At 35.1% G+C, this 24,821-nt stretch overlaps 1 protein-coding gene across 2 annotated transcripts in view; it reads left to right on the top strand.

The window, feature by feature from the left end:
• The window catches only part of LOC110458666 (allene oxide synthase-lipoxygenase protein-like), a 36,666-nt gene extending 12,672 nt beyond the window's left edge, over positions 1 to 23,994 (top strand). For both annotated transcript variants that reach the window (XM_021510491.1, XM_021510492.1), the window contains 15 exons: positions 8,926 to 9,397; positions 9,731 to 9,775; positions 10,677 to 10,805; positions 10,975 to 11,072; positions 11,376 to 11,508; positions 12,392 to 12,487; positions 12,689 to 12,785; positions 13,522 to 13,639; positions 14,351 to 14,443; positions 14,656 to 14,716; positions 14,889 to 14,994; positions 18,185 to 18,276; positions 18,839 to 19,012; positions 19,209 to 19,372; positions 22,913 to 23,994. In XM_021510491.1, coding sequence (XP_021366166.1) covers positions 8,926 to 9,397; positions 9,731 to 9,775; positions 10,677 to 10,805; positions 10,975 to 11,072; positions 11,376 to 11,508; positions 12,392 to 12,487; positions 12,689 to 12,785; positions 13,522 to 13,639; positions 14,351 to 14,443; positions 14,656 to 14,716; positions 14,889 to 14,994; positions 18,185 to 18,276; positions 18,839 to 19,012; positions 19,209 to 19,372; positions 22,913 to 23,027 — 1,993 coding nt within the window. In that variant the 3' untranslated portion in view covers positions 23,028 to 23,994. The remainder of the gene's footprint in view (positions 1 to 8,925; positions 9,398 to 9,730; positions 9,776 to 10,676; positions 10,806 to 10,974; positions 11,073 to 11,375; positions 11,509 to 12,391; positions 12,488 to 12,688; positions 12,786 to 13,521; positions 13,640 to 14,350; positions 14,444 to 14,655; positions 14,717 to 14,888; positions 14,995 to 18,184; positions 18,277 to 18,838; positions 19,013 to 19,208; positions 19,373 to 22,912) is intronic.
• The last annotated feature ends 827 nt before the right edge of the window (positions 23,995 to 24,821 follow it).

Here is a 24,821-nt window from a genome sequence, read left to right on the forward strand (position 1 = left end):
GTGGTCGCAGGAGTGAGGAAACCGAAAGTAGTAATGGGAGTGAGGAAACCTAAAGTGGTTATGGGAGTGAGGAAACCGATATTGGTTGTGGGAATGAGGAAACCTATCGTGGTCGTAGGAGTGAGGAAACCGAAAGTAGTAATGGGAGTGAGGAAACCTAAAGTGGTTATGGGAGTGAGGAAACCTAAAGTGGTTGTGGGAATGAGGAAACCTAAAGTGGTTATGGGTGTGAGGACACCTATATTGGTTGTGGGAATGAGGAAACCTATAGTTGTCGCAGGAGTGAGGTAACCGAAAGTAGTAATGGGAGTGAGGAAACCTATATTGGTTGTGGGAATGAGGAAACCTTAAGTGGTCGTAGGAATGAGGAAACCTAAAGTGGTAATGGGAGTGAGAAAACCGATATTGGTTGTGGGAATGAGGAAACCCTAAGTGGTCGTAGAAATGAGGAAACCTAAAGTGGTAATGGGAGTGAGAAAACCGATATTGGTTGTGGGAATGAGGAAACCTTTAATGGTCGTAGGAATGAGGAAACCTAAAGTGGTAATTGGAGTGAGAAAACCGATATTGGTTGTGGGAATGAGGAAACCTTTAGTGGTCGTAGGAGTGAGGAAACCTAAAGTGGTAATGGGAGTGAGGAAACCTAAAGTGGTTATGGGAATGAGGAAACCTATATTGGTTATGGGAATGAGGAAACCTTTAGTGGTCGTAGGAATGAGGAAACCTAAAGTGGTAATGAGAGTGAAAATACCGATATTGGTTGTAGGAATGAGGAAACCTTTAATGGTCGTAGGAATGAGGAAACCTAAAGTGGTAATGGGAGTGAGGAAACCTATAGTGGTCGTAGGAGTGAGGAAACCGAAAGTGGTAATGAGAGTGAGGAAACCTTAAGTGGTTATGGGAGTGAGGAAACCTATATTGGATGTGGGAATGAGGAAACCTTTAGTGATCGTAGGAATGAGGAAACCGAAAGTGGTAATGGGAGTGAGGAAACCGATATTGGTTGTGGGAATGAGGAAACCTTTAGTGATCGTAGGAGTGAGGAAACCTAAAGTGGTAACGGGAGTGAGGAAACCTTAAGTGGTTATGGGAATGAGGAAACCTATATTGGTTATGGGAATGAGGAAACCTTTAGTGGTCGTAGGAGTGAGGTAACCGAAAGTGGTAATGGGAGTGAGGAAACCTATATTGGTTTTGGGAATTAGGAAACCTATATTGGTTTTGGGAATGGGGAAACCTTTAGTGGTCATAGGAGTGAGGAAACCTATATTGGTTTTGGGAATGGGGAAACCTTTAGTGGACGTAGGAGTGAGGAACCCTAAAGTGGTATTTGAAGTGAGGAAACCTAAGGTGGTAATGGGAGTGATGAAACCTAAAGTGGTAACGGGAGTGAGGAAACCTACCGTGGTAATGTGAGTGAGGAAACAGATATTGGTTTTTGGAATGAGGAAACCTAACGTGGTAATGTGAGAGAGGAAACCGATATTGGTTGTTGGAATGAGGAAACCTATCGTGGTCGTATGAGTGAGGAAACCTATATTGGTTTTGGGAATTAGGAAACCTATATTGGTTTTGGGAATGAGGAACCCTTTAGTGGTCGTAGGAATGAGGAAACCGTTAGTGGTCGTAGGAATGAGGAAACCTGTATTGACAACGTTGTGTGAATGAGGAAACCTATCGTTGTCGTAGGAGTGAGGAACCCTAAAGTGGTATTTGGAGTGAGGAAACCTACCGTGGTAATGTGAGTGAGGAAACCTAAGGTGGTAATGGGAGTGATGAAACCTAAAGTGGTTATGGCAATAAGGAAACCTATATTGGTTTTGGGAATTAGGAAACCTATATTGGTTTTGGGAATGAGGAGACCTTTAGTGGTCGTAAGAGTGAGGAAACCTAAACTGGTTATGGGAATGATGAAACCTATCGTGGTCGTAGGAGAGAGGAAACCTAACGTGGTAATGTGAGAGAGGAAACCGATATTGGCTTTTGGAATGAGGAATCCTAAAGTGGTAATGGGAGAGAGGAAACCTAACGTGGAAATGTGAGGGAGGAAACCGATATTGTTTGTGGGAATGAGGAAACCTATCGTGGTCGTAGGAGGGAGGAAACCTAACGTGGTAATGTGAGTGAGGAAACCGATATTGGTTTTTGGAATGAGGAAACCTTTAGTGGTCGTAGGAATGAGGAAACCTAAAGTGGTTATGGGAGTGAGGAAACCTATATTGGTTGTGGGAATGAGGAAACCTTTAGTGGTCGTAGGAATGAGGAAACCTAAAGTGGTTATGGGAGTGAGGAAACCTAAAGTGGTTATGGGAGTGAGGAAACCTAAAGTGGTTATGGGAGTGAGGAAACCTAAAGTGGTTATGGGAGTGAGGAAACCTAAAGTGGTTATGGGAGTGAGGAAACCTAAAGTGGTTATGGGAGTGAGGAAACCTAAAGTGGTTATGGGAGTGAGGAAACCTAAAGTGGTTATGGGAGTGAGGAAACCTAAAGTGGTTATGGGAGTGAGGAAACCTAAAGTGGTTATGGGAGTGAGGAAACCTAAAGTGGTTATGGGAGTGAGGAAACCTAAAGTGGTTATGGGAGTGAGGAAACCTAAAGTGGTTATGGGAGTGAGGAAACCTAAAGTGGTAATGGGAGTGAGGAAACCTAAAGTGGTCGTAGGAGCCTCTGTAGATATATCCTATGAAGATGTTTTACGGTATAACAGTTGTAAAGTAAAATGGCACTGCTTTTAGGTGCAACTAATCTGACAATGTTATCACCTGGTAAGTAGTCTTTTAGTGTTGTGAGTTAGCCTTCATTTTTACTATGTGAGTATTTACAATAAGTGGTATAGGTACATGTTTCAGCAATTATTCATAAAGGCTGGTGAAATATACTTTATTTTTTTACTTTAATATACAACTTATTTTTTGGAATAACATCTCTTATGGATACATATGCGTGGAAATGAACCGAAAACTTAAGTGATGTCGTGTCAAGATGTGTTTGTTTTTGGTCAAAGCTCAGGTTTGGTCAGGTTTGTCAGCCGACCCAACTGGCCCAAATGTACGTATATGTTTCGTTATCAGTTCCCCATTTATCGATTTTAGGACGTGGCCCTACTTGAATTTAACCTGTAACCAAACATCTATCACCGGATGCACTGAACCGTAGATAACGAGAGGAACATTACAGAAGACTCCTTAGTGCTGCACGCGCCATATAGACGTTATGACAATGGTGGTCTCGAAGGATATCTATCAACTCCAGGATACAGTTACACATGTGCAATGTCTTTAATTATTTACTTATTGAAAGAGACGTTAACGTAGTTATGGACTTACCGACATTACAACAATCCAACCGGATGCAATGTTTTACATTTGAAGATCGTGTGAAAATAGTCGTTTAAGAATAGATTGTTTGTTTTGCAGTAGTCAAAAGATGTATATTTGTTGTAAAGGGTTTGGTAGACACCTTACCTGAACACTTCCCTTATAGACCATCAAACGCAATCGTTTCTGAAAAGCCATGCAACTTGTGACAAACGACGACTTAAGGAATTAAGAACAGGAGAAGAACAGGGTTTCATTTCTTTGAGTGACTGTAAACTTCATAATGTGTGTTCCCCAAAAATCTGAAATCCCTCTACATTTGTCAAGATAACGAGGACATCAAAAATGTTTTCTTTCTTTTCATTCTTTGATTCAAATAAATACCTGTAAAAGCCGAAAAATTGTCACTTATGAATATGCACAAAATAGATTCTTCCTGAGTTTAAGGAAATGTACATCACAAAGCGGCACCTTTGCCTGATATCGTTAAAGCTGACCATACAAATTACACAGTGATATAGACGAGAAAAAAGTTTCCCACCTTCCCACACCATCCGTATTAATATAAAATAGGGAGAATGCTTTACCAAACTAGTTCTCGCTTGCTAACCATACACAATACCCCCGACAAATGGAATAATAGGAAACTGTATAAATGAATAACATTAAACACTTTCCTATACAGCAAGTAGTCCGAGAAGATAGATAGTAAGTGTAAAAATAAGGTATTTGAATAGTTAACTCATGACGCTAGTTATCTACCGAACCGTGAAACATAAGCATGACACAGTGGTGGCACACACACGAGGTATAAACCAATGATTATTATCCTTGAACTGTTAGTAGGTTATCATTCAGGGGTTGTTTGACTGCAACAACGCAAAAAAGTAACTTCATATTTTGTTTCATAATTGCTATTATTTATTTCTAATCATAACCAGAATTTTGAAAGTTTTCGAAATATGTTATACAATTCGGGCTTAAATGTTTGATATATTACATTTTCGAGTTGTATGCTGTTTTAGGAAAAGTTAAATTTTATTAATGGTTTTGACTTAACCTGTTACCTATGTGTATGTATTGTTTATCTTGCCGACAACCTAATTGGGTTCACTAGTGTCAAATTCCAACACCTCCTTCTCACGTCAAGTTTTACCTGTAGGCTTCAAAAGATAACCGACTGCAATGTAAACTATGGTAGGAATGTAGACCTCGATACAACACGTTGTGAGTTTGAGAAGGAGAACACACAGAGTATTGTGTTAATTCTCAGGTATTACTTACACATATTCGTTGGGGCAAAAATGATTTCGAAGACGACAACGTCACTTGTATCTTTGCTTTCTTTCAATTAAGACGGTTAAAGCTATTGAAGAACCTTCTGATGTAAATACAATTATGTCTTAAATTGTGAGTAAGTATTTAATAAGATATTTTGTTTTTAATAGGATATTTTTCATGCGATTTAGCATCAAATTTTTGTTTGATAAAAACATTTTCCTAAATTAAGTGCCTTTTTGTGTATGTTGAAATGAGGGAGTCAAAATATAAATTGAGTGTCATTCTATAGCTACTGAACAATAACATCACACTTGTTTATACTCCATTTCCCCCATCTTACCCTTATACTGTCTTGAAGTTAACATTTCTATTGTTCATCCAAGCGTGAACATGTCTGTGCTCGTTTCCCCCACTTTTTATATAACAAAGGAAAGTGTTGATTTAGGAAGACAATGGCAAACCAATTATAGTCTGTTTCATACTTACCCCACAGGTAATTAACTTACCTGTGTGAAAGTTACCTGTGTGACTTGTAGCTTTGTTGTATATGTTGGGTATAAATAAGGTTTTAATACTTTTTTGGGGTTCAAATATCTTTATATATAATCGATATATTTTTTTATACTTATACATATGTCGAGTTTACAGTCAAATATTTACATTACACTTTTAAACAGATGATATAGAATATAACAGCACTACATAAGATTTCACAATCGAGTATTTCACTACTTAATATAAACTTTATTTCATTCCAAATTAAGTTGCATTACATCACATAACATACAAAGTATGTACTTATACATAATGATTACATTTCAATTATATTACAATTTTTAAACATTCAACCGTCACTGCATATTAGNCATGTGAAGAAAGTTCCATCACAGTAGAGGTTGTCAGCATTGGCAAGGTCGAAGAGGTTGTCCGTAGTAGCGAAGCTGATGATGCGCGAGTCATCTTCATCATCAAAAAGCAGGAACTGTTCCCCGGCAGTCGTCTTGGTCCAGAATCGGTCCAGGTCAATGTATCGGGTGGTCATTGGTAACTATGGTGTCTGCGTCCATCATTCCAAAGAATGAAAGACTAGAGTGCATTGAGTAGAAGGTCGGTAGACGCTTGACAATCCTCTCGCTGACATCATTCCATTCGTCGGTCCGGAGCTTGGATAATTATAGATGTTCAATGATTTTTATGATAGTTATAAGATACTTATTACATCTAGGAATTTTGATCAATTAACTGATCAATTAACTGATTAATTAACTGTTAAACACCACACTCTTAGTTTATAGTCACACATTACATTCTTACATTTTGTACAAAGTAATGTAGCCATCTTATTAAATGTTACAATAATAAAGATTATTTAAGAACTATTTATATTAATATTTTTAAAGTAATAGAAAATGAAATAACACATTTCATCTTATCATATCAGCAGCACAAGGACTACAAAATGGATATATTTAATACTGAATATATATATTTATATATATGATTAATATTTAAATAATTTAAATTTTAACATTTGTCATTACAAATCTGAAAAAACCCTTATATAATGTATTATTAAATTTAGTATGATAAAACACCACCTTAGATAGAAGGGTTAACCACAGGTAAAACACAGGTAAACACAGGTAAAAACACAGGTAAATACTGCCCATACTACTTACATTGTAGAAACAGACTATAATCCTTCTAACAACATTCTTCCCCCCATGTTATTTTAAAAAGTGGGGGAAACGAGAACAAGCCTTTCGTGTCAATCGATTATTATGATTTGCCTCCAACCATATATAATCCAGTCCAATTTCATACAAGGATGATCTCATAATTTATTAATAACAGCTACTCATCAGTATGCTTATATATTAACGCTGACGTGGAGTCCTTGATGCTTTACATCTGAACACATCAATGTAAAACAGAGGGGGTTGGGTGTTCTCCGAGTGCTAACAATTGTACATATTTAACAACAAAAGGAAGGTGTTGTTTTATTAAACAATGACAAGTCAATTATATACTGTTTCATATAAATGCTGCATTTTCACCTAAATATTCACCTGCGATTTACATGTCTTTCATACAACACACTTTCTGAGATAACTTTTGCTTTGCAGTACTTGGTCTGTATCAGCCATTTATAAACGGGAGTTCTAGTGGGCAAGTTAAACACATAGTCGATTCATTGTAAAACTGTGCTAACAAAACGTTTACGTTGGTTGAAACGGTGAAACAAAAACTGACATTACAATCATTGCATGGTGACAGGACAGCATGACACCGTAGTACTGCTACACGGCCTTGTTCTACATCATTACAATTAATATTATTGACAAATATATTGTAGCACAAACAACTAAGTAAATATAAACGATACATCGATAGATTTGCAAACAGATTTTTTTGTCATATTTTTATTAACATTGAGAATTGATTCACCTTATGTTGTTAGCATGTGTGCCAGTAATATCATTAAGGTCATTCGGCATAAACAAGGAGGAATGTTAACGCAAGACATCGCTTTATGATAAACAATATTACCAGCTATTAGTACGGAACACATTGATCTTTAGGATTTAAGCATGCACAGCATATAGTACTGGATGTTTATGGACTCACAAAGGCAGCCCTACGTCCAATATTACATCATTAGAGTGCACACAAATATTCCAAATATTTCAGTTTAATTTCAATAAAAATGCTTCAAGTCATACTATAACTGTTTGTAAGATTATTTTTCGTTTCACTATGTAAAATATTAATTACCGTGTTTTTATACTCTGTTAACACTCTATTCATATTCTATTGATCCATCCCGATTCAGAAACTTCCCAAAAAGGTGACATAACACAGTCAATTCCCCTGATAACATTTAAGGTAACATACCACCATTTACATGAAGTTCATTTTGAACTCATAGGTTGTTACATTACTGTAAATAACAGATATAATTTTGAAGCTGGTGAATGAAATATTTTTTAAAGCTGCGGATAAACGTGGAAGATATACATCTAAGAGTTGCTCGCTGAATGTCATTTTCACAAGTGTAATACAAGTTTTCAACAAATCGTGAAAATATTATAGTACTTTGTGTTTTGAGTCAAATGAGGAACTGTTGATACAGAATTCACTGGGAAACAATGAAATCTTCTACTTCTAACAACAATTTGTCTTTAAAATTATATTCGTTCTGGTAGTAAAGATTGTTTTTATTAAAAACTCCTGCTCAATGTATATGGCGCCGTGAAAATGTAATATGACCATGGAGTCACTTCTTTACAAAATCGTCAGACTGTTATTTTTCATATTGAAAAGGTCATCAACCCGTTCGCTGCTTTTTCTAGATATTAAAGCTTCGGATCAAAATAATATTTTTTTTAAATAGATACAGGCAACCTGATCTATGTGACTCAAAAAAAAATGCAATATTCCAAATTGTATTGGTTAAACACTTAAAAATTACTCGTGCGTTGTCTCACACTGCAGAACTAAAACTGATTTGAAGTAATATTTCATTATATTTTCCCGACTGCTGAATTGTAATGAATAACCCTACCATACCAAGCCAGGAAACCAAACACGCACTATACATAAAGTAGGGCAGGATATCTATAGTTCGATCCGGTGGGAGCACACTACTCTCTCTCCTGTTACAAATGGTGTACGTGGCCCTCCCTATGATGACAGGTTGTTCGAACCTGGAGTTTTTGCGAAATTCGAAGGCGAACACATTTAAAAGGAGGAGTAGTACGGCAGATTTTAATTGTACATAGAATTACGGTCGCCTTCTAGCGTCGCGCTAGAGGGAATTTCCCTTTAGCTCAGTGGTAAAGCGTCCAGATTTCACTAGGAAGTCTAGGATCTGCGGGTTCGAACACACTATTACTCTTCATGTTACAGTGGGATCACACACCACACCGAGTCAGGAAAACAATTGTTTAATGGTAATAGACATCACTTCGAGTCAAGATCAAAACGTTAACGGCGATAAACATCACACCGAACACGGAAAATAGGTGTGATCGTAATGCATAGCATACAAATCCAGCAACAATCACTTATTACTAATTAACATCATATTAAAACCAGGGAAACAAATGCTTCAGATTAAAAACACATTATCTCAGCGTAAGTAAAATAACTGAAACTGAATTGTTACAACTTTGGATTTGTGATTTGTTTAACAAGGAACCTTAATATTAACAGCTAAATAATCAGTTAGCTAGCTAAGACAATGGTTATTTACACAGGAATAGTAATAGTATCACTGGAAACAGCAACATGCATAATACGAATATTGTTTTTATATTTTGACCAGTATGGCGTTTACAACCCACACGGTGTGGGTTACCACGGGAGACAAGAAGAATGCTGGGACAGATGCCAATGTATCGGTGCGTTTCCACAGTGGAGACGGCAGTACGAGCACTGACGTCATCAAATTGGATAATTTTTTCAGGAACGACTTTGAAAGGGGACGACAAGACTCGTTCTCGGTAACTGCAACAGTACTCGACCATATTGACCACATAGAGTTGTGGCGAGATTCGGCCGGGGTTTACGACGAGTGGCATTTAAACACAGTCGAAGTGTTGTGTAGAAAGTCTGGGCGTAAATACATCTTCCCCTTCTATCGGTGGATTAAAGCGGATTATCACTACCGCATACGTCACCTTGATACGTCACTTCCGTCTGACTCCGACCCATTCAAAGATCAACGCGAGATGGAACTAGTCGAGATGAAAAAATTGTATGAAATAGAAGCGCAGTCTCCTGGAATGCCCGGACAGGTATATTGTAGATCTGGGATGTACCTTTCCTTTTCATAATAACAATTACTGTCAACATATACATGAAAATCGACGCAATGTTTGATTTTTTTTATTTAGCATTTAGTTACCGATGATAAGCCTACGTTAGTTACATAAAACTGCCGGATTTCCGTAAGGCTACCATTGAAGTCAAAATTCTTTGTCGCAAAATATTAATTGTAAAGCGTCTTAGTTTTTCATACATGGCGCTTTAAATGTCCTGTTTATAAATGGCAAGCTTTATTATCATATATGTAATGTTTCCAGTCATATTTGATGCATGCATCTTTATGTTCTTCCTGCTTTTTTCAGGTGAAATGTCTACCGCCCGACGAGAACTTCTCCGATGATTATAAAGTATGTTCCGTGTATTGACCTTATGTGTTCTGTCAAAGTATCAGCACTATTATCAAATAGTTAAAGTGTTAGAAATATAGAATACGTCAAATCTCTCCAAATATACACGTAAAGCAGGACCAATGATACTCGTGTTGCTGCTGTTCGAGATACTTCCTGCAGTCAGTACGGCAATCATCTCCAGAACACAGTAAAAACGTATGACCAATCAGCCCCACGTTGAATAATCTAATTCTACTGTGATCAAGACATAAAATAGCATATAAAAGTAAACGTAAAGAGGAAATTAATGAATTAGATTTAATTAAAACGTCAGGCCCTGCTAAGTTAATGACACACGTAAGAGCTGAAATATCTCGTTGGATACATCTTACTTTACACATCAATTAAAACAAAACCGATAGTGAGCCGATTTTCTAAAAACAAGAATTGCCCTCTTTAAATGGAGATGACGATACACCTTACCCCATATAAACAATATTTAAACCGTATGAATATATTTTTCTGCCTATTTTGTACAGTTTTGGATATACTTGTAAAATTTCAAACTAACGAGATTGATATGTTGTGACCGTCTAGTCTAGATGTGTTCATACGCCCAGTAGATATATATCTCAGAGTGTTCACGTTATAGCCATGCTCAACTGAAATGTAACGTACATTGATCTACCTAATCTTAACGCCACTTTACTGAAACGTTGAGTAATTTCTACACGTACGGTGGTAACCAGTATGTTTGCGAGTATGTATGAGAGATGATTTTTCATTTAATGATATCATTTGTATTCAGGCAGACAATTGATGTAAATACATGAAGCATTAATTGTAATATCTACCTTAATGTCTCTTTGATGGAGCTTCTCAATGACAATACTAACTGAAGGCACTGCTTTAATTGTAGTGGGATATACAGTCAAAGAAAATTACCCTGAAGCTAACTTCAAAGATACAGGAATACTTCACCGGTGAATGGAACAACCTTGATGATCTCAAAAATGTGTATACCAAGGAGAGTCTATTTCTACCCAACGTAAGTTTAAGTGATAATTGATATTGAAATAAATACATTTTCCAGGGCATAGATTACATATGTTTAGTCAAATACATTACGTTGTTCGGAGATTTTGAAAGTAAATTATCTTGTTCCGCGATCTTGTGCGTCAATGCATTGTTTGACGTGTAAACGTGTTGTGTTTCAGAGTGCACTGCACTGGCAGGAGGATGAATATTTCGGAAGCCAGAGACTGACGAAGGTCAATCACTCCGTAATACGTCTCTGTACGGTCATCCCGCCCAAGTAAATAACTTCACCAGATGTATTCCTTATAATTATGCAATAATATACATTTTGGCGTTTTAATACTTTTTAACTGATAGCAGTTATGTTATCCTGTTTTCTAAAATATCTGAAAATGTTTTGATTTTGTTTTGGAAATATTAACACGTGCATTTTGTCAATATATCTTCTAGGCCACATGTACACCATAGCATCTTCTAGCCCACACCATAGCGGTAAAGATGTTTTTCGTTAATATGTCAATAAGAATTCGCATATAAAGGAAGTTTGAATTTAACGTCAATGTTATTTATTCTGTGTCAGTTTGGCAGTGACTGATGACATGGCAAAGCCACTCATAGAAGGCCTCACTTTGCAGCAAGCAATGGATGCGAAGCGTCTCTTCTTCATTGACTACAAGATTCTCGAGGACATTCCATGTTCGGGAGGCAGAATGGTAGATATTTGTGTCAATGTTTTAGAATAATGATTGAATCACAACAACAAACATTTCTAAACTTACAGCATAACAGGCATAACTTTCCTGAAACCACAACATCAGCATTGGTAAATATCGCCAAGTTGCACTTCATGCAATATACTTTTATCGTATTTCTAGACTGGTAAAATCAGGTATAATACCGAAAGCACTAAAGCACTCATACACTAGTAACTACAAGCACGTTCACTACCGATACCACAAATTTGGCATTTCTAGACTTGAAACAGTACTAAATAGTTTCGAAATATTCAAACACTATACACTATCTTTACTCGGCTTATTCCTTTGTACATAACTAAGTTACCCGATATTTATCTGCAATCAAGCCTTGTTGTCGGCAATACATAATCTCCTTTTAATTGGCGTTATTAGTTACATATATATTTTGTAGATGCAATAAAGCGTCCTTTCAAAAGCAATTTAAAGCTGCAATTATCTTTAGAAATTCAATAAAACACTTTTTTTCCGACGCTTGATTTTAAAGGCACCGTTCAATATTTAAAATACAATTAGGACTCTAAAGAACGGTGTATCTGTCTATTTAACCATGCCTTACCCACCAACACACTGTCTGATGTGGCCAATTATTATATCACCGTTTACGTCCGTAAAGAGATCTGTCGCTATACCATGTTCGTATCAATACCATTAATTCATTCTACCATTTTCAGGCTCGAGTTATACGACAATGCCACATCAATTCGTCGTTGAAATCTGAATGTGAAAGTGCATATACTGACATACTGTTGATACAAGTATTATAATATTACAACTATCAAGTATAAAACTGTTGTTTGCTTTCGTCAAGTCACTTCTAAGTGCGGGCCTTATTTTTCAGATCTGTGCACCCATTGCATTGTTTTTTGTCAATAAAGATCAGAAGTTGATGCCAGTCGCCATACAGCTCAAACAGAAACCAGGACAGGATAATCCAGTAAGACTTACATGAAATAATCAACAATTAAAATATAATCTTAAATTTAATTATGGATACATCAGTTTTATGTCAACTCGTCCATTCTGAAAATTAGACTATCTTAATATATAAGAAAGTGCCCTTGAAGAATGTAATTAAAACAAATAAGGTATAACCCTTCTACATGTCTTTTATCTCAACATGATGTTTTGTTTACAGGTGTTTCTGCCCACAGATCCAGAGTACACCTGGCTTACAGCGAAACTCTGGTTTAACAATGCGGACTGTTCCTTTCACCAATCATTTACTCATCTGGGTAGGTACGAGACGGAATAGCTCATCGATGTTTGTTAGGTCGAAATGTTCAATTACCAAACATTGAATCAGGAATGCTAATATGTTAACTGATAAGGATACATATGTATGTATGGTTGCAAATGGTATTATATAAATGTTAACTTGTTTCGGTAAATGTGGGAAATAACAGTGTAGTGCTTGGTCACTTAAAGAAGTGTGTCTGAGAAATCACATTGTAGTGCTTGGTCACTTAAAGGAGTGTATCTGAGAAATAACAGTGTAGTGATCGGTCACTTGAAGGGGTGTGTCTGAGAAATCACAGTGTAGTGCTTGGTCACTTAAAGGAGTGTGTCTGAGAAATAAAAGTGAAGTGCTTGGTCACTTAAAGGAGCGTGTCTGAGAAATAACAGTGTAGTGCTTGGTCACTTAAAGGAGTGTATCTGAGAAATCACAGTGTAGTGCTTGGTCACTTAAAGGAGTGTGTCTGAGAAATAACAGTGTAGTGATTGGTCACTTAAAGGGGTATGTCTGAGAAATACCAGTGTAGTGCTTGGTCACTTGAAGGGGTGTGTCTGAGAAATAACAGTATTGTGTTGATCTTATAGCTCATATCGCCAAGCCAAGCTTAAAGGCGTATTGACACATGATGTTACACTCACCGTCGTATTAACATCATGATATTTTATTTCAGTTAATGCGTGCTGCCAGAATATTTTTTGGATTTTTTGTTGGTAATATTATTTATATCTGCACAGGTGCAACACACTTGATGATGGAGGGTGTTGCTGTGGTGACGAACCGGAACCTGTCCAGGTCACATCCGGTCTTCAAGCTGCTCGCCCCACATTCGCTTTACCTACTGGCTATTAACACGTATGCAATTATAAAACTACTTATCTTACTTACTTTTGGTCATCTTGTTTTACTTAACAGGTCGATCTATATGACTTGTAAAATGCTCTATATATTTTTGCTGATCAAAATGTATAATACACTTCTACTGCTTTCACTGCCTTTCATCTGACTGCTCTTGCAGTTTATTTACTATTCTAATGTATTGGCCTCTAACGTCGCCGATGTAATTCAGGGATCCTCATTCCCCTTTAGGCCGAACACTAGATACTAGTTTGTCCTACCAACCTCCCCTGTATTTTTTGTTTTGGGTGGGGTGGGGGGGGAATTGTATAGGGGACTGGGAGAAGGAACTACCAATCATCATATACTGTAGCTCTCTGGTGTGGCTTTGTTGCACTTGTATTTAATCATTTTTTAGGTCGTTTATTTTATTTTCAAAAACGATATATTTCAGGTTTTTCGTACCGACAAAAAACAGGTTCCAATTCCTAGTTGCAGACTTTGTCAGTGGCACGGGGCATATAAGTCAGTGTTTGTATGCTTAGTTATCATTGAAACAATACAATTTCTGTTCGATCATGCATTAACACACGAGTGATTATAATGTTAAACCACAACAAAACTATGTTAGTATACGAAGGGGGCACATTTACATAGCACTGGACGTTCATACATGTAAAGCTCTGTCCATTCTCTTTCTATTCCATCGCTGATGTCCTGATGTTTCAGACGAGCACTCGGGAAGCTGGTGAGTCCGGGAGGATGGGTGGACAAGGCAATGTCAATCGGACGTCTCGGAATGTTTGAGATTGTAACGCGACAGTACGTACAACCAATCACGTATACACTTAAGGAGCAACAATGCATGACATTTGTAACCAGAAACTAATTACATATGTTAATATGAAATAACAAACCAGTATAGATCATGTTCGGTCGATGTTTATGCATTATTAATGCTTTACATATTATTGACTTGATGACTGTTTTGTTTTCTGATTCATTTAAATAATAATTTAGTCTGTATATTGCAGGTGTGGTAACTGGAGAATGGATGTTGACGGAACACTGCCGAACGACCTTGAAAGAAGAGGAGTAAATTAATCTTATAATTAATTACTATTTTAGTTATAAAATACAATATATGATAAACATTAACGCAAGTTAAGTTGAAAACAATTCAGCGATAGTATAGACAATATATTGTATTGAACCACTACTTGTATTAAATGACAAACGTTTTACCCGAATACGCTTACATTTACAGGTATTAGATGAAACCGTCTTACCTGGATACCATTATCGCGAGGATGCCTTACCACTTTACAACATCCTTAGCAAATACGTCAACAATTACCTAGTGCTGTATTACGGTAAGTCTACAAATTACAGAACTGTATCCCTGTAAGTAGAGAAATATATACATAACTGTAACGCAGTTTTTACTGTTAAACTGCAAGTATAAAGCACTGTATTGCTGTAAATCTACAAGTATTTATCGCTGTATTGCTGTAAATCTACAAGTATACGGCACTGTATTACTGTAAAACTACAAGTTTACAGCACTTTATTACTGTAAATATACAAGTAAATAGCACTGTATTACTGTAAAACTTCAAACATATAGCACTGTATTGCTGTTAATCTACAAATATACAGCACTGTATTACTGTAAAACTACAAGCATATAGCACTGTATTTCTGTAAAACTACAAGTATACAGCACTGTTTTACTATACAACTTCAAGCATATAGCACTGTTTTTCTGTAAAACTACAAGTATACAGCACTGTATTACTCTTTTACTTCAAGTATATAGCACTGTATTTCTGTAAATCTGCAAGGAAACAGCACTATATTACTGTTTAACTACAAGTACATAGCACGGTATTACTGTTTAACTACAAGTATACAGCACTGTATTACTGTTAAACCACAAGTACATAGCACTGTATTACTGTTTAACTACAAGTATACAGCACTGTATTGCTGTTTAACTACAAGTAAAAAGCACTATATTTCTGTTTAACTACAAGTACATAGCACGGTATTACTGTTTAACTACAAGTATACAGCACTGTATTACTGTTAAACCACAAGTACATAGCACGGTATTACTGTTTAACTACAAGTATACAGCACTGTATTACTGTTAAACCACAAGTACATAGCACGGTATTACTGCACAAACTCATATACGCACACATGCACAAATTCATACACGCACTCATGCACAAACTCATACACGCACACGTGTACTTTTCAGTTTCTTGGATCTTGCATGCAAATGAAATTTGTAAACATGAGAACTGTCTGACAATAGTTACTGAATTTCTAAAGTCGGCTACAAATATTTTGCAGATTTCTTAATGAGTGACTTTGGATTAAATCATATCAGTACATATATGTATCTTATGTAACATGACGCGTTAAGCAGTCAGTATATTTATGTCAGCTCCCTTCGATAGAGTGTAACACTAATATTCGTGTATCAGTATGTCAAAAACAGCTCTATTTACTTCCCAACATGAGGTGGTTACTATGAAATTCGTGTAGAGCGTCTATCACTAGGACACCAGCCGAAGGTATGGGTGATATATTACAACGTCAAGTTTAAGTTAAGAAGTTTGACACACGAAGAAACAGCAAAATACAAAGCAAGAATGTAGGCCACACCGCCATTTAAAACCGTAACATTTAACAGTTAAAAAAAAGCAATTACTGGTGTTATTTGATTATTATGAGAAATCTGCTAATTTAGTTTTAAAAAAATAGAAATTAAAAAAATATATATATGAATCATCCTTGTGTTTAACCACCAGAATGCATTCATCCATAAAATGACTTTTCTGTGGGTTATATTACGTCGCATTTGTCTACGCCTTAATTTATTTTAGCTCTCGGTTGCTGTGTTGTATGATGTACAGATAGCCATATATATATATATATATAACGGACTTTATCTTCACATTTTATGATCGCTGTTGTGATAATCAATTAGTTTCGTTTTCATGGTCAATAGTGTCATTTTGTAGACTTTGTTACGTAACAGTGTCAGACAAGGTCACTGTTGTGTCTTGGGGCTGAATAGTGATTAAGTTAGGCAATGAAGCGTGTGGTATATATGTAGGAGCACGGAATTAGATTATCTAAGTCCGTGGTAGGAGGTTTGTATTAGGGGATCTGGTTGTGATTAGTAATGTCGATTGAATCCTTGTATAACTGATTAGAGCTTTATTCTTGTGCTTTTGTCATTTGTTGTACCAATAATTAATTGTAAACGATTAAACTGTATGACCCATAAGCCCATTGACAGACATACAGAATACTTCCTAAGGGATCTGAAGGGTATTGATAAAATATTTTAGAATTATTAAAAGAGAGAAATATGCAGATTTTATCTGGAAATTCAAAATCACTACTTCAACTTATTTGCCATGAAACTGAAATGATAGATAAGCGCAGGAGTAAAGAGTGACTCGGGAGTGTCCCGTTATAGCCTTCCTACTATTACACTGTTGTTGTACGGATAGCTGTTTTGTACCCTAAAACAGCAAATTAACACCATACACATTAAATTCTTAAGATTTAAGAGAATGACGTTGTAAAACTAGTGTAAACGTGCGGTTATATTACTCACTCTTCGTCATAGTGTAATGAAGTCACGGGATAACCCGATACACGTACACCATGTGTTGTTCAATGCAATTCGCTTAGGGTCCATCATTTATTTAGTTACATACAATGATATATTGTACTGACAACTGTCAGCTACCACGTGACTTCAATATAATATTACCAAGATTGATCAATAATGGCGGAACGTTGACAATTTGCTCACAAAAACCTTTCAATCAATTACAGCCAATCAAAACAACAAGGTCAGCCGTATAGAATCACACGGTAAAAATTAGCATAAATGGTCAACAAGGTCAGCCAAATAGAATCACATTGTACAAATTAGCAAAAGATAGGAGTATCATGATATGCACGTGCCTGCGAAACTGCCACTTGTATAAAGTCGTAACCAAATTTTAAATTTAAGCATTCTAATATATTTATTATTGGACCTTTTATAAGTACACCAATATAAATATATTTTCGTCAGTAAAGTTATGTTCATATTGTTTTACAAATACCGTTCAACATATATAATTGGCTGTTTTAAACCATGTAATGAAGTTGACTATTAACCAAACATCCTCGACTTTTGTAGCATACCAGGTAGCTGGCTTTAAAATGTAACTTCCCTAAATTGTTTATGCTATGGTTTAAGCTTAAACAGAATAGCGCAAACAAAGGTGCTAAACGGTATGAAGCTTGCTTGTTTTGAAAGATCTAATAGCATCCCAGCTTGGCCTAAGTAAATTACAACGAAAACAAGTATTGATATTGTTATTCCTTTTGGACATTCAAAGTCCATTTATGCAAACAAACGCGGTTTTTGTAGCATGCTGCTGTCAAGGTTTAGTGACTTATTGTTCATCAGATTCCTTTAATTTTTCATTTTCATTTCATTTCTATGGTATCAATGTCAAAATTTACAAATTATTCATGATGTAGATTCACCAAAAAAGATACAGACCGACAAGGAAGTACAAGGCTGGGCCCAAGAGCTTGTGAAACCGGTGTCGGAGGGAGGCTGTGGAATGCAGGTATACACATATGTAGCACGTGCAGCACGTGTGAACGGGGACGACTGGGCATCCTTTCTTTTCAATATACGCTTTGATTAAGAATGCATGCAGCGCTTGAATGGACAGGAAGTTACATAGTTTTTAGCATGATGTCTCCTTTCATTCGTTATCAATTTGTATCTAAAATTATGTTTAATGGATAAATCATATCATAGGAATCATTACCAAAACATATTTTTGATGTATTTCATCTTCTTTAAATCATGCAGTAAAACAGGGCTATTCTACGCTCTAGAGGTATGCAGTAAAATAAGTAACCATATTTATTATAAAAAGTGGTTCATATTTGCAAAGGCATATTGTAATTTTGTATATAGTCTCTCTTTAAATCGTGTATACATGGATTTACATGATATCCACTTACATCAGTTACATCAATAAGACATACATGTTGTTTTGACATTGACAACAAATAATGGTTTAAATTTACCCAATTTTGTTTCCTTAAAGATGATATGCCGACAAAACGTAACTTACATACCTTGTAAAAATAATAATTACGTACCCTTTCATGTTTAAGGGTATACCGGGAAATGGAACATTTGAGACTCTCGATCAGCTAGGCAAATGTTTAACCAGCGTCATTTTCACGTGCAGCGTCGCTCACGCAGCTACGAATTTCGCCCAATATGACCAGTATGGCTTTCCTCCAGCCTACCCTGCCGCAATGAACGGCAGACCCCCCACGGACAAGGTACACACTGCATAGTACTCCTAGGCAGAATAATGATATCACAGTCATCACGTGCATTAGTTAGGAAAATAATACTCAGCCAAAACAAAGATATTAAATCCCTCGATTTCTGAAATTGATTTTTTTTTACCAATTCCATTTTTAGTAAATCAAAGTTAATGAAAAGTTATTGTTAAAACTGTACTTTTTCATGAAGTCGCCTTTGAAAGAGGAGTGCGTGCTGGCAGCCCTGCCGGACAAGCCTACCACACTGGACACCATGATCATCACCAAAATTCTTAGTGACAAGGGAACAAACAGTCTCGGCGACTTTGAAATCAGCTACATAGTTGATCCCAAAGCTGTAGAGGTTGTTGAAGAGTAAGTAGCTCACAGTAGTTTTTTTTTTATTGAGATATGACAATAATATATACAACTTAAAATACATATATATCACATTAATATATAAAACTTAAAATACATATATATCACAATAATATATAAAACTTAAAATACATATATATCACAACAATATATACAACAACTTAAAATACATATATATCACAATAATATATATAACTTAAATACAATAATATATTCAACTTAAAATACATATATATCACAATAATATATTCAACTTAAAATACATATATATCACAATAATACATACAACTTAAAATACATATATATCACAATAATACATACAACTTGAAATACAAATATGTCTGTCTAACATGTATCAACAATAGAGATTTCTTTCATTCTTAAACCGCAGCCCAGTGATAAGACTTTTCCAGAACTAGAATGAATAGAATGTGGATTTTAAAGAATTCAAAAGATCTCTTGATTAATATTGAACACCCTCTTCCCAACAATATTTCTCAATTGTCTGCTTTTCGACTCTTAAACAATCTGCAGGACTGTCGCTGTTGTTTAATTACGATAATTTTCGTTTCAAAGGAAGAACATTTGCGATATAAGTATATGGTTGTAAATTATTTTGAGGCCTATTTTGTGAAAAGTACACCAAAGGCCAAAATAAAATACAATATTGATGATAGTATGAGATTGATTGGGCCCCTGGTTGACCAAACCTATGTTAAGTTCAGTTGCAGGATTTTCATGTAGACTGTAGGATTCCAAAACTGTGCCCCTCTTTATTTCCCATCCGTCTTCCCCGGGCACACCTAAGATAGTATGTAGACCACATCAACTAAAACGCCAACAGACATGAGTGTAATAATGTTGGAAAATGAAATTTCAAGGTTGTAGGTCCAGTCATGAATATGAATATAAGGTATCTTAACAAGAGAACCCATCACGTTTAGTGGTCCAATATTTATAACTGCATCTTGGGGAGTAGAGAATTAAATTTGGCATCAACTCTCCATGCGTAGGGGATGCCGTGTTTCTCATCGAGTTTAGTAGTGAGATTGCCATTAGTGTATCATTGTAAATAGTATTTAGTTAATATCAATATATTAATCTTTGGAGGGAAGAGGCCATTGTGGTATCTTTTATTTCAAGTTTTCAATATACACGTAACGTAAGAATATCTAATAGAAAGTCTTCTGTTTTTAAGAAAACCCTGAATGAGATCAAATTCTGTGTGACTTGTTGTTTTTGATGTTCTATTGCCATTCTGGGGGTGTATAACCCATTTCCTGCTGTTCTGATATCTTGTTGCTTGTATCAACTGTAAGTCCCACTCTCATTTGTCTTAGGTTATATAATACTATATTGTTCTAACATTTTACGATTGTTAAGCAAAAAGATACATCTCAGGATGAGTCATCATTACTTAATCACTAACCTAACGATTAGAACTTAAATCTCTATCTGGACTTGGAAACAGTTTTACATTACTTAATAACTAAACTAACGATTAGGATTTAAATCTCAATCTGGACTTAGAAACAGTTTTTCATTACTTAATAACTAAACTAACGATTAGGATTTAAATCTCTATCTGGATTTAGAAACAGTTTTAGATTACTTAATAACTAAACTAACGATTAGAACTTATATCTCTATATGGACTTAGAAACAGTTTTTCATTACTTAATAACTAAACTAACGATTAGGATTTAAAACTCTATCTGGACTTGGAAACAGTTTACATTACTTAATAACGAACCTAACGATTAGAGCTTAAATCTCTATCTGGACTTGAATTTTTTTTTACATTACTTAATAACGAACCTAACGATTAGAGCTTAAATCTCTATCTGGATTTAGAAACAGTTTTAGATTACTTAATAACTAACCTAGCGATTAGAACTTATATATCTATCTGGACTTAGAAACAGTTTTAGATTACTTAATAACTACCCTAACGATTAGAACTTAAATCTCTTTCTGGACTTAGAAAAAGTTTTTCATTACTTAATAACTAAACTAACGATTAGAACTTACATCTCTATCTGGACCTAGAAACAGTTTTACATAACTTAATAACTAACCTAGCGATTAGAACTTACATTTCTATCTGGACTTAGAAACAGTTTTAGATTACTTAATAACTAAACTAACGATTAGGATTTAAATCTCAATCTGGACTTGGAAACAGTTTTACATGACTTAATAACTAACCTAGCGATTAGAACTTACATCTCTATCTGGACCTAGAAACAGTTTTACATGACTTAATAACTAACCTAGCGATTAGAACTTACATCTCTATCTGGACTTAGAAACAGTTTTAGATTACTTAATAACTACCCTAACGATTAGGATTTAAATCTCTATCTGGATTTAGAAACAGTTTTAGATTACTTAATAACTAAACTAACGATTAGGATTTAAATCTCTATCTGGATTTAGAAACAGTTTTAGATTACTTAATAACTAAACTAACGATTAGGATTTAAATCTCTATCCGGACTTGGAAACAGTTTACATTACTTAATAGCTAACCTAACGATTAGCACTTAAATCTCTATCTGGATTTAGAAACAGTTTTAGATTACTTAATAACTAAACTAACGATTAGAACTTACATCTCTATCTGGACTTAAAAACAGTTTTACATTACTTAATAACTACCCTAACGATTAGAACTTAAATCTCTTTCTGGACTTAGAAAAAGTTTTTCATTACTTAATAACTAAACTAACGATTAGGATTTAAATCTCAATCTGGACTTAGAAACAGTTTTAGATTACTTAATAACTACCCTAACGATTAGAACTTATATATCTATCTGGACTTAGAACCAGTTTTACATTACTTAATAACGAACCTAACGATTAGAACCTATATCTCTATCTGGACTTAGAAACAGTTTTAGATTACTTAATAACTAAACTAACGATTAGAACTTATATATCTATCTGGACTTAGAAACAGTTTTAGATTACTTAATAACTAAACTAACGATTAGGATTTAAATCTCAATCTGGACTTGGAAACAGTTTACATTACTTAATAGCTAACCTAACGATTAGGATTTAAATCTCTATCCGGACTTGGAAACAGTTTTCCATTACTTAATAACTACCCTAACGATTAGGATTTAAATCTCTATCTGGATTTAGAAACAGTTTTAGATTACTTAATAACTAAACTAACGATTAGAACTTACATCTCTATCTGGACTTGGAAACAGTTTTACATAACTTAATAACTAACCTAATGATTAGAACTTACATTTCTATCTGGACTTAGAAACCGTTTTACATTACTTAATAGCTAACCTAACGATCAGAACTTATATCTCTATCTGGACTTGAATTTTTTTTTACATTACTTAATAACTAACCTAACGATTAGGATTTAAATCTCTATCTGGACTTGGAAACAGTTTTACATTACTTAATAACTAACCTAACGATTAGAACTTAAATCTCTATCTGGACTTGGAAACAGTGTTATGAAAATATTACGTTTTAGTAAAATGGCATGTTGTTTCCACTATTTCAGATTCCGATATGAATTGAAAAAGTTGTCTCTTGCGATCAAAGAAAAGAATAATCACCGAAATCCAACATACCCCTGGTTGGACCCCGATGAGATTCCGAACGCCATAAGTATCTAAATGATACTGTGATCATTGACATAGAAAACCATAGTTGTATTTAGTATAACGTGTTCGTATTGGGTTGTACATTTTGCAATAATAAACAATCGTCAATGTTAGAAGACAGCACTGTAAGGTAGAATGTGAACGTGTCGTCCAAAGTGTTATGTGTATTCGAGGATTACTATCTTTAACCTTTTAACTACTTAAGACCAAAATGGACTCATCCAGGTCAATGCATCGTGGAGTCTACTAAAGTTACATACGGGTGAAAGGGTTAAAGACACGTCAAGACGACATGTAGTACGTTATGAGTGGACAGTACAGTAGCTAACATGTATATATGTTTTAACTGGTTTATTTATCGTTCTCATATCGTTACATACTTTTCCGTATATATGTGTATGATTTACAATTTTTAAATAATACAGATCTTTATCATAAAAACAATATTCCTTCGTTTATTTATAACCGAAATCAATCTCAATGTAATTAACTTTCTCTGTTGTAGCGAAATGTTTGGTTTCGACAGAAAACATGGATCATTAGTATTGTGCCATAGATACGTACAGTATATCATTATTGACTTCTGTCTATTGCAATCACAAACTCCTTATTTTTCGATAAACAATAGTGTCGAACTAACGGGCGATTTTATGTTTAATGTAATTCTAACATACACATGTATATATACAGTATGTTTTCTAAATATTTCATCCAATGGTCTGACTAAACCGGTGATGACAGAGCAGCTATTCTGGATAGTGTGGCTTATATATTAGTCACTATCCTTGATTTTAACCTGTATTTCTCTTCTCGCTTTTGCGGCTGGCTATGAGACTACTGGATTGATCTCGGATTTATTTGGTCAGAGGGGTAAAATTTGGTGGGTTTTTTTTCTCTCAATACATTCAAAGTAAAACATGTTGCATATATGTGTTTAATTTACGTAAAACTGCTTTCAAATAAAATAATATATTTGCGATACTTTCTTGCGTTCTTTGTTTTAACCATTTAACAAGACATATATTATTAAATGTTTAACGGCCCATCAACACAGGATATGTAAGTAGGGCCAACAAATGGTCGACAAAAACAAATGTCGAGATGATCACACTATTGACAAAAACATGTTTTTCTGAATTAGGTAGAAAACAGTAGAGTTTGTATTCCGATGGGAACCGACTGTTCACCCCTTCACGCTCCGCTGTTTTTATTTATTAATTCCATTAAAGAAAACTTTTTCTAAGTGTTATCAAAGAATTGAGATAAAGTGCTTATTTAACTTTTTAATTTCATATTCAGATATTCTGAAGTTGCTTTACCCTTAACAAAAACTCCTACTGATCTTCCCAAACATGAAATCAAAGATATGGTAAACTCCTTTTACAACTGCTTCGTGTCTGGACATTCACCTAAAGTGAGCTTATAATGATCATCTTGCTAAAGAAATCATAAATATGACAAATTTATTACAACATGACATTTCTTTTCTCTTCTTTAAATACGAAACTAATGTAAGCTCCTTGTTTCCATTCATGTGAACAACGCTTGTCAGGGTTCTTTGGTTCTTTATTCCGTATAAATGAAGCCTACAATTACAATATAAATACTTCTAAGTCTATGTAATAGTCAATTGTAGGTTTTAACATATATCATTAATTACATGAATCCAAATCGATAGTTTAATAGATAGATAGACACAAATGATAAAATGAACACTAAATACAATTGTATCATCATGTTAGTCTATCTTAACAGGTCTCAGCTCACAGTAAATGACTGTCCGTCTCTGTGCCCTAGCTATAGGAT

This window comes from Mizuhopecten yessoensis, unplaced genomic scaffold (genome assembly GCF_002113885.1).
Source record: "Mizuhopecten yessoensis strain PY_sf001 unplaced genomic scaffold, ASM211388v2 scaffold9685, whole genome shotgun sequence".
NCBI lineage: Eukaryota > Metazoa > Mollusca > Bivalvia > Pectinida > Pectinidae > Mizuhopecten > Mizuhopecten yessoensis.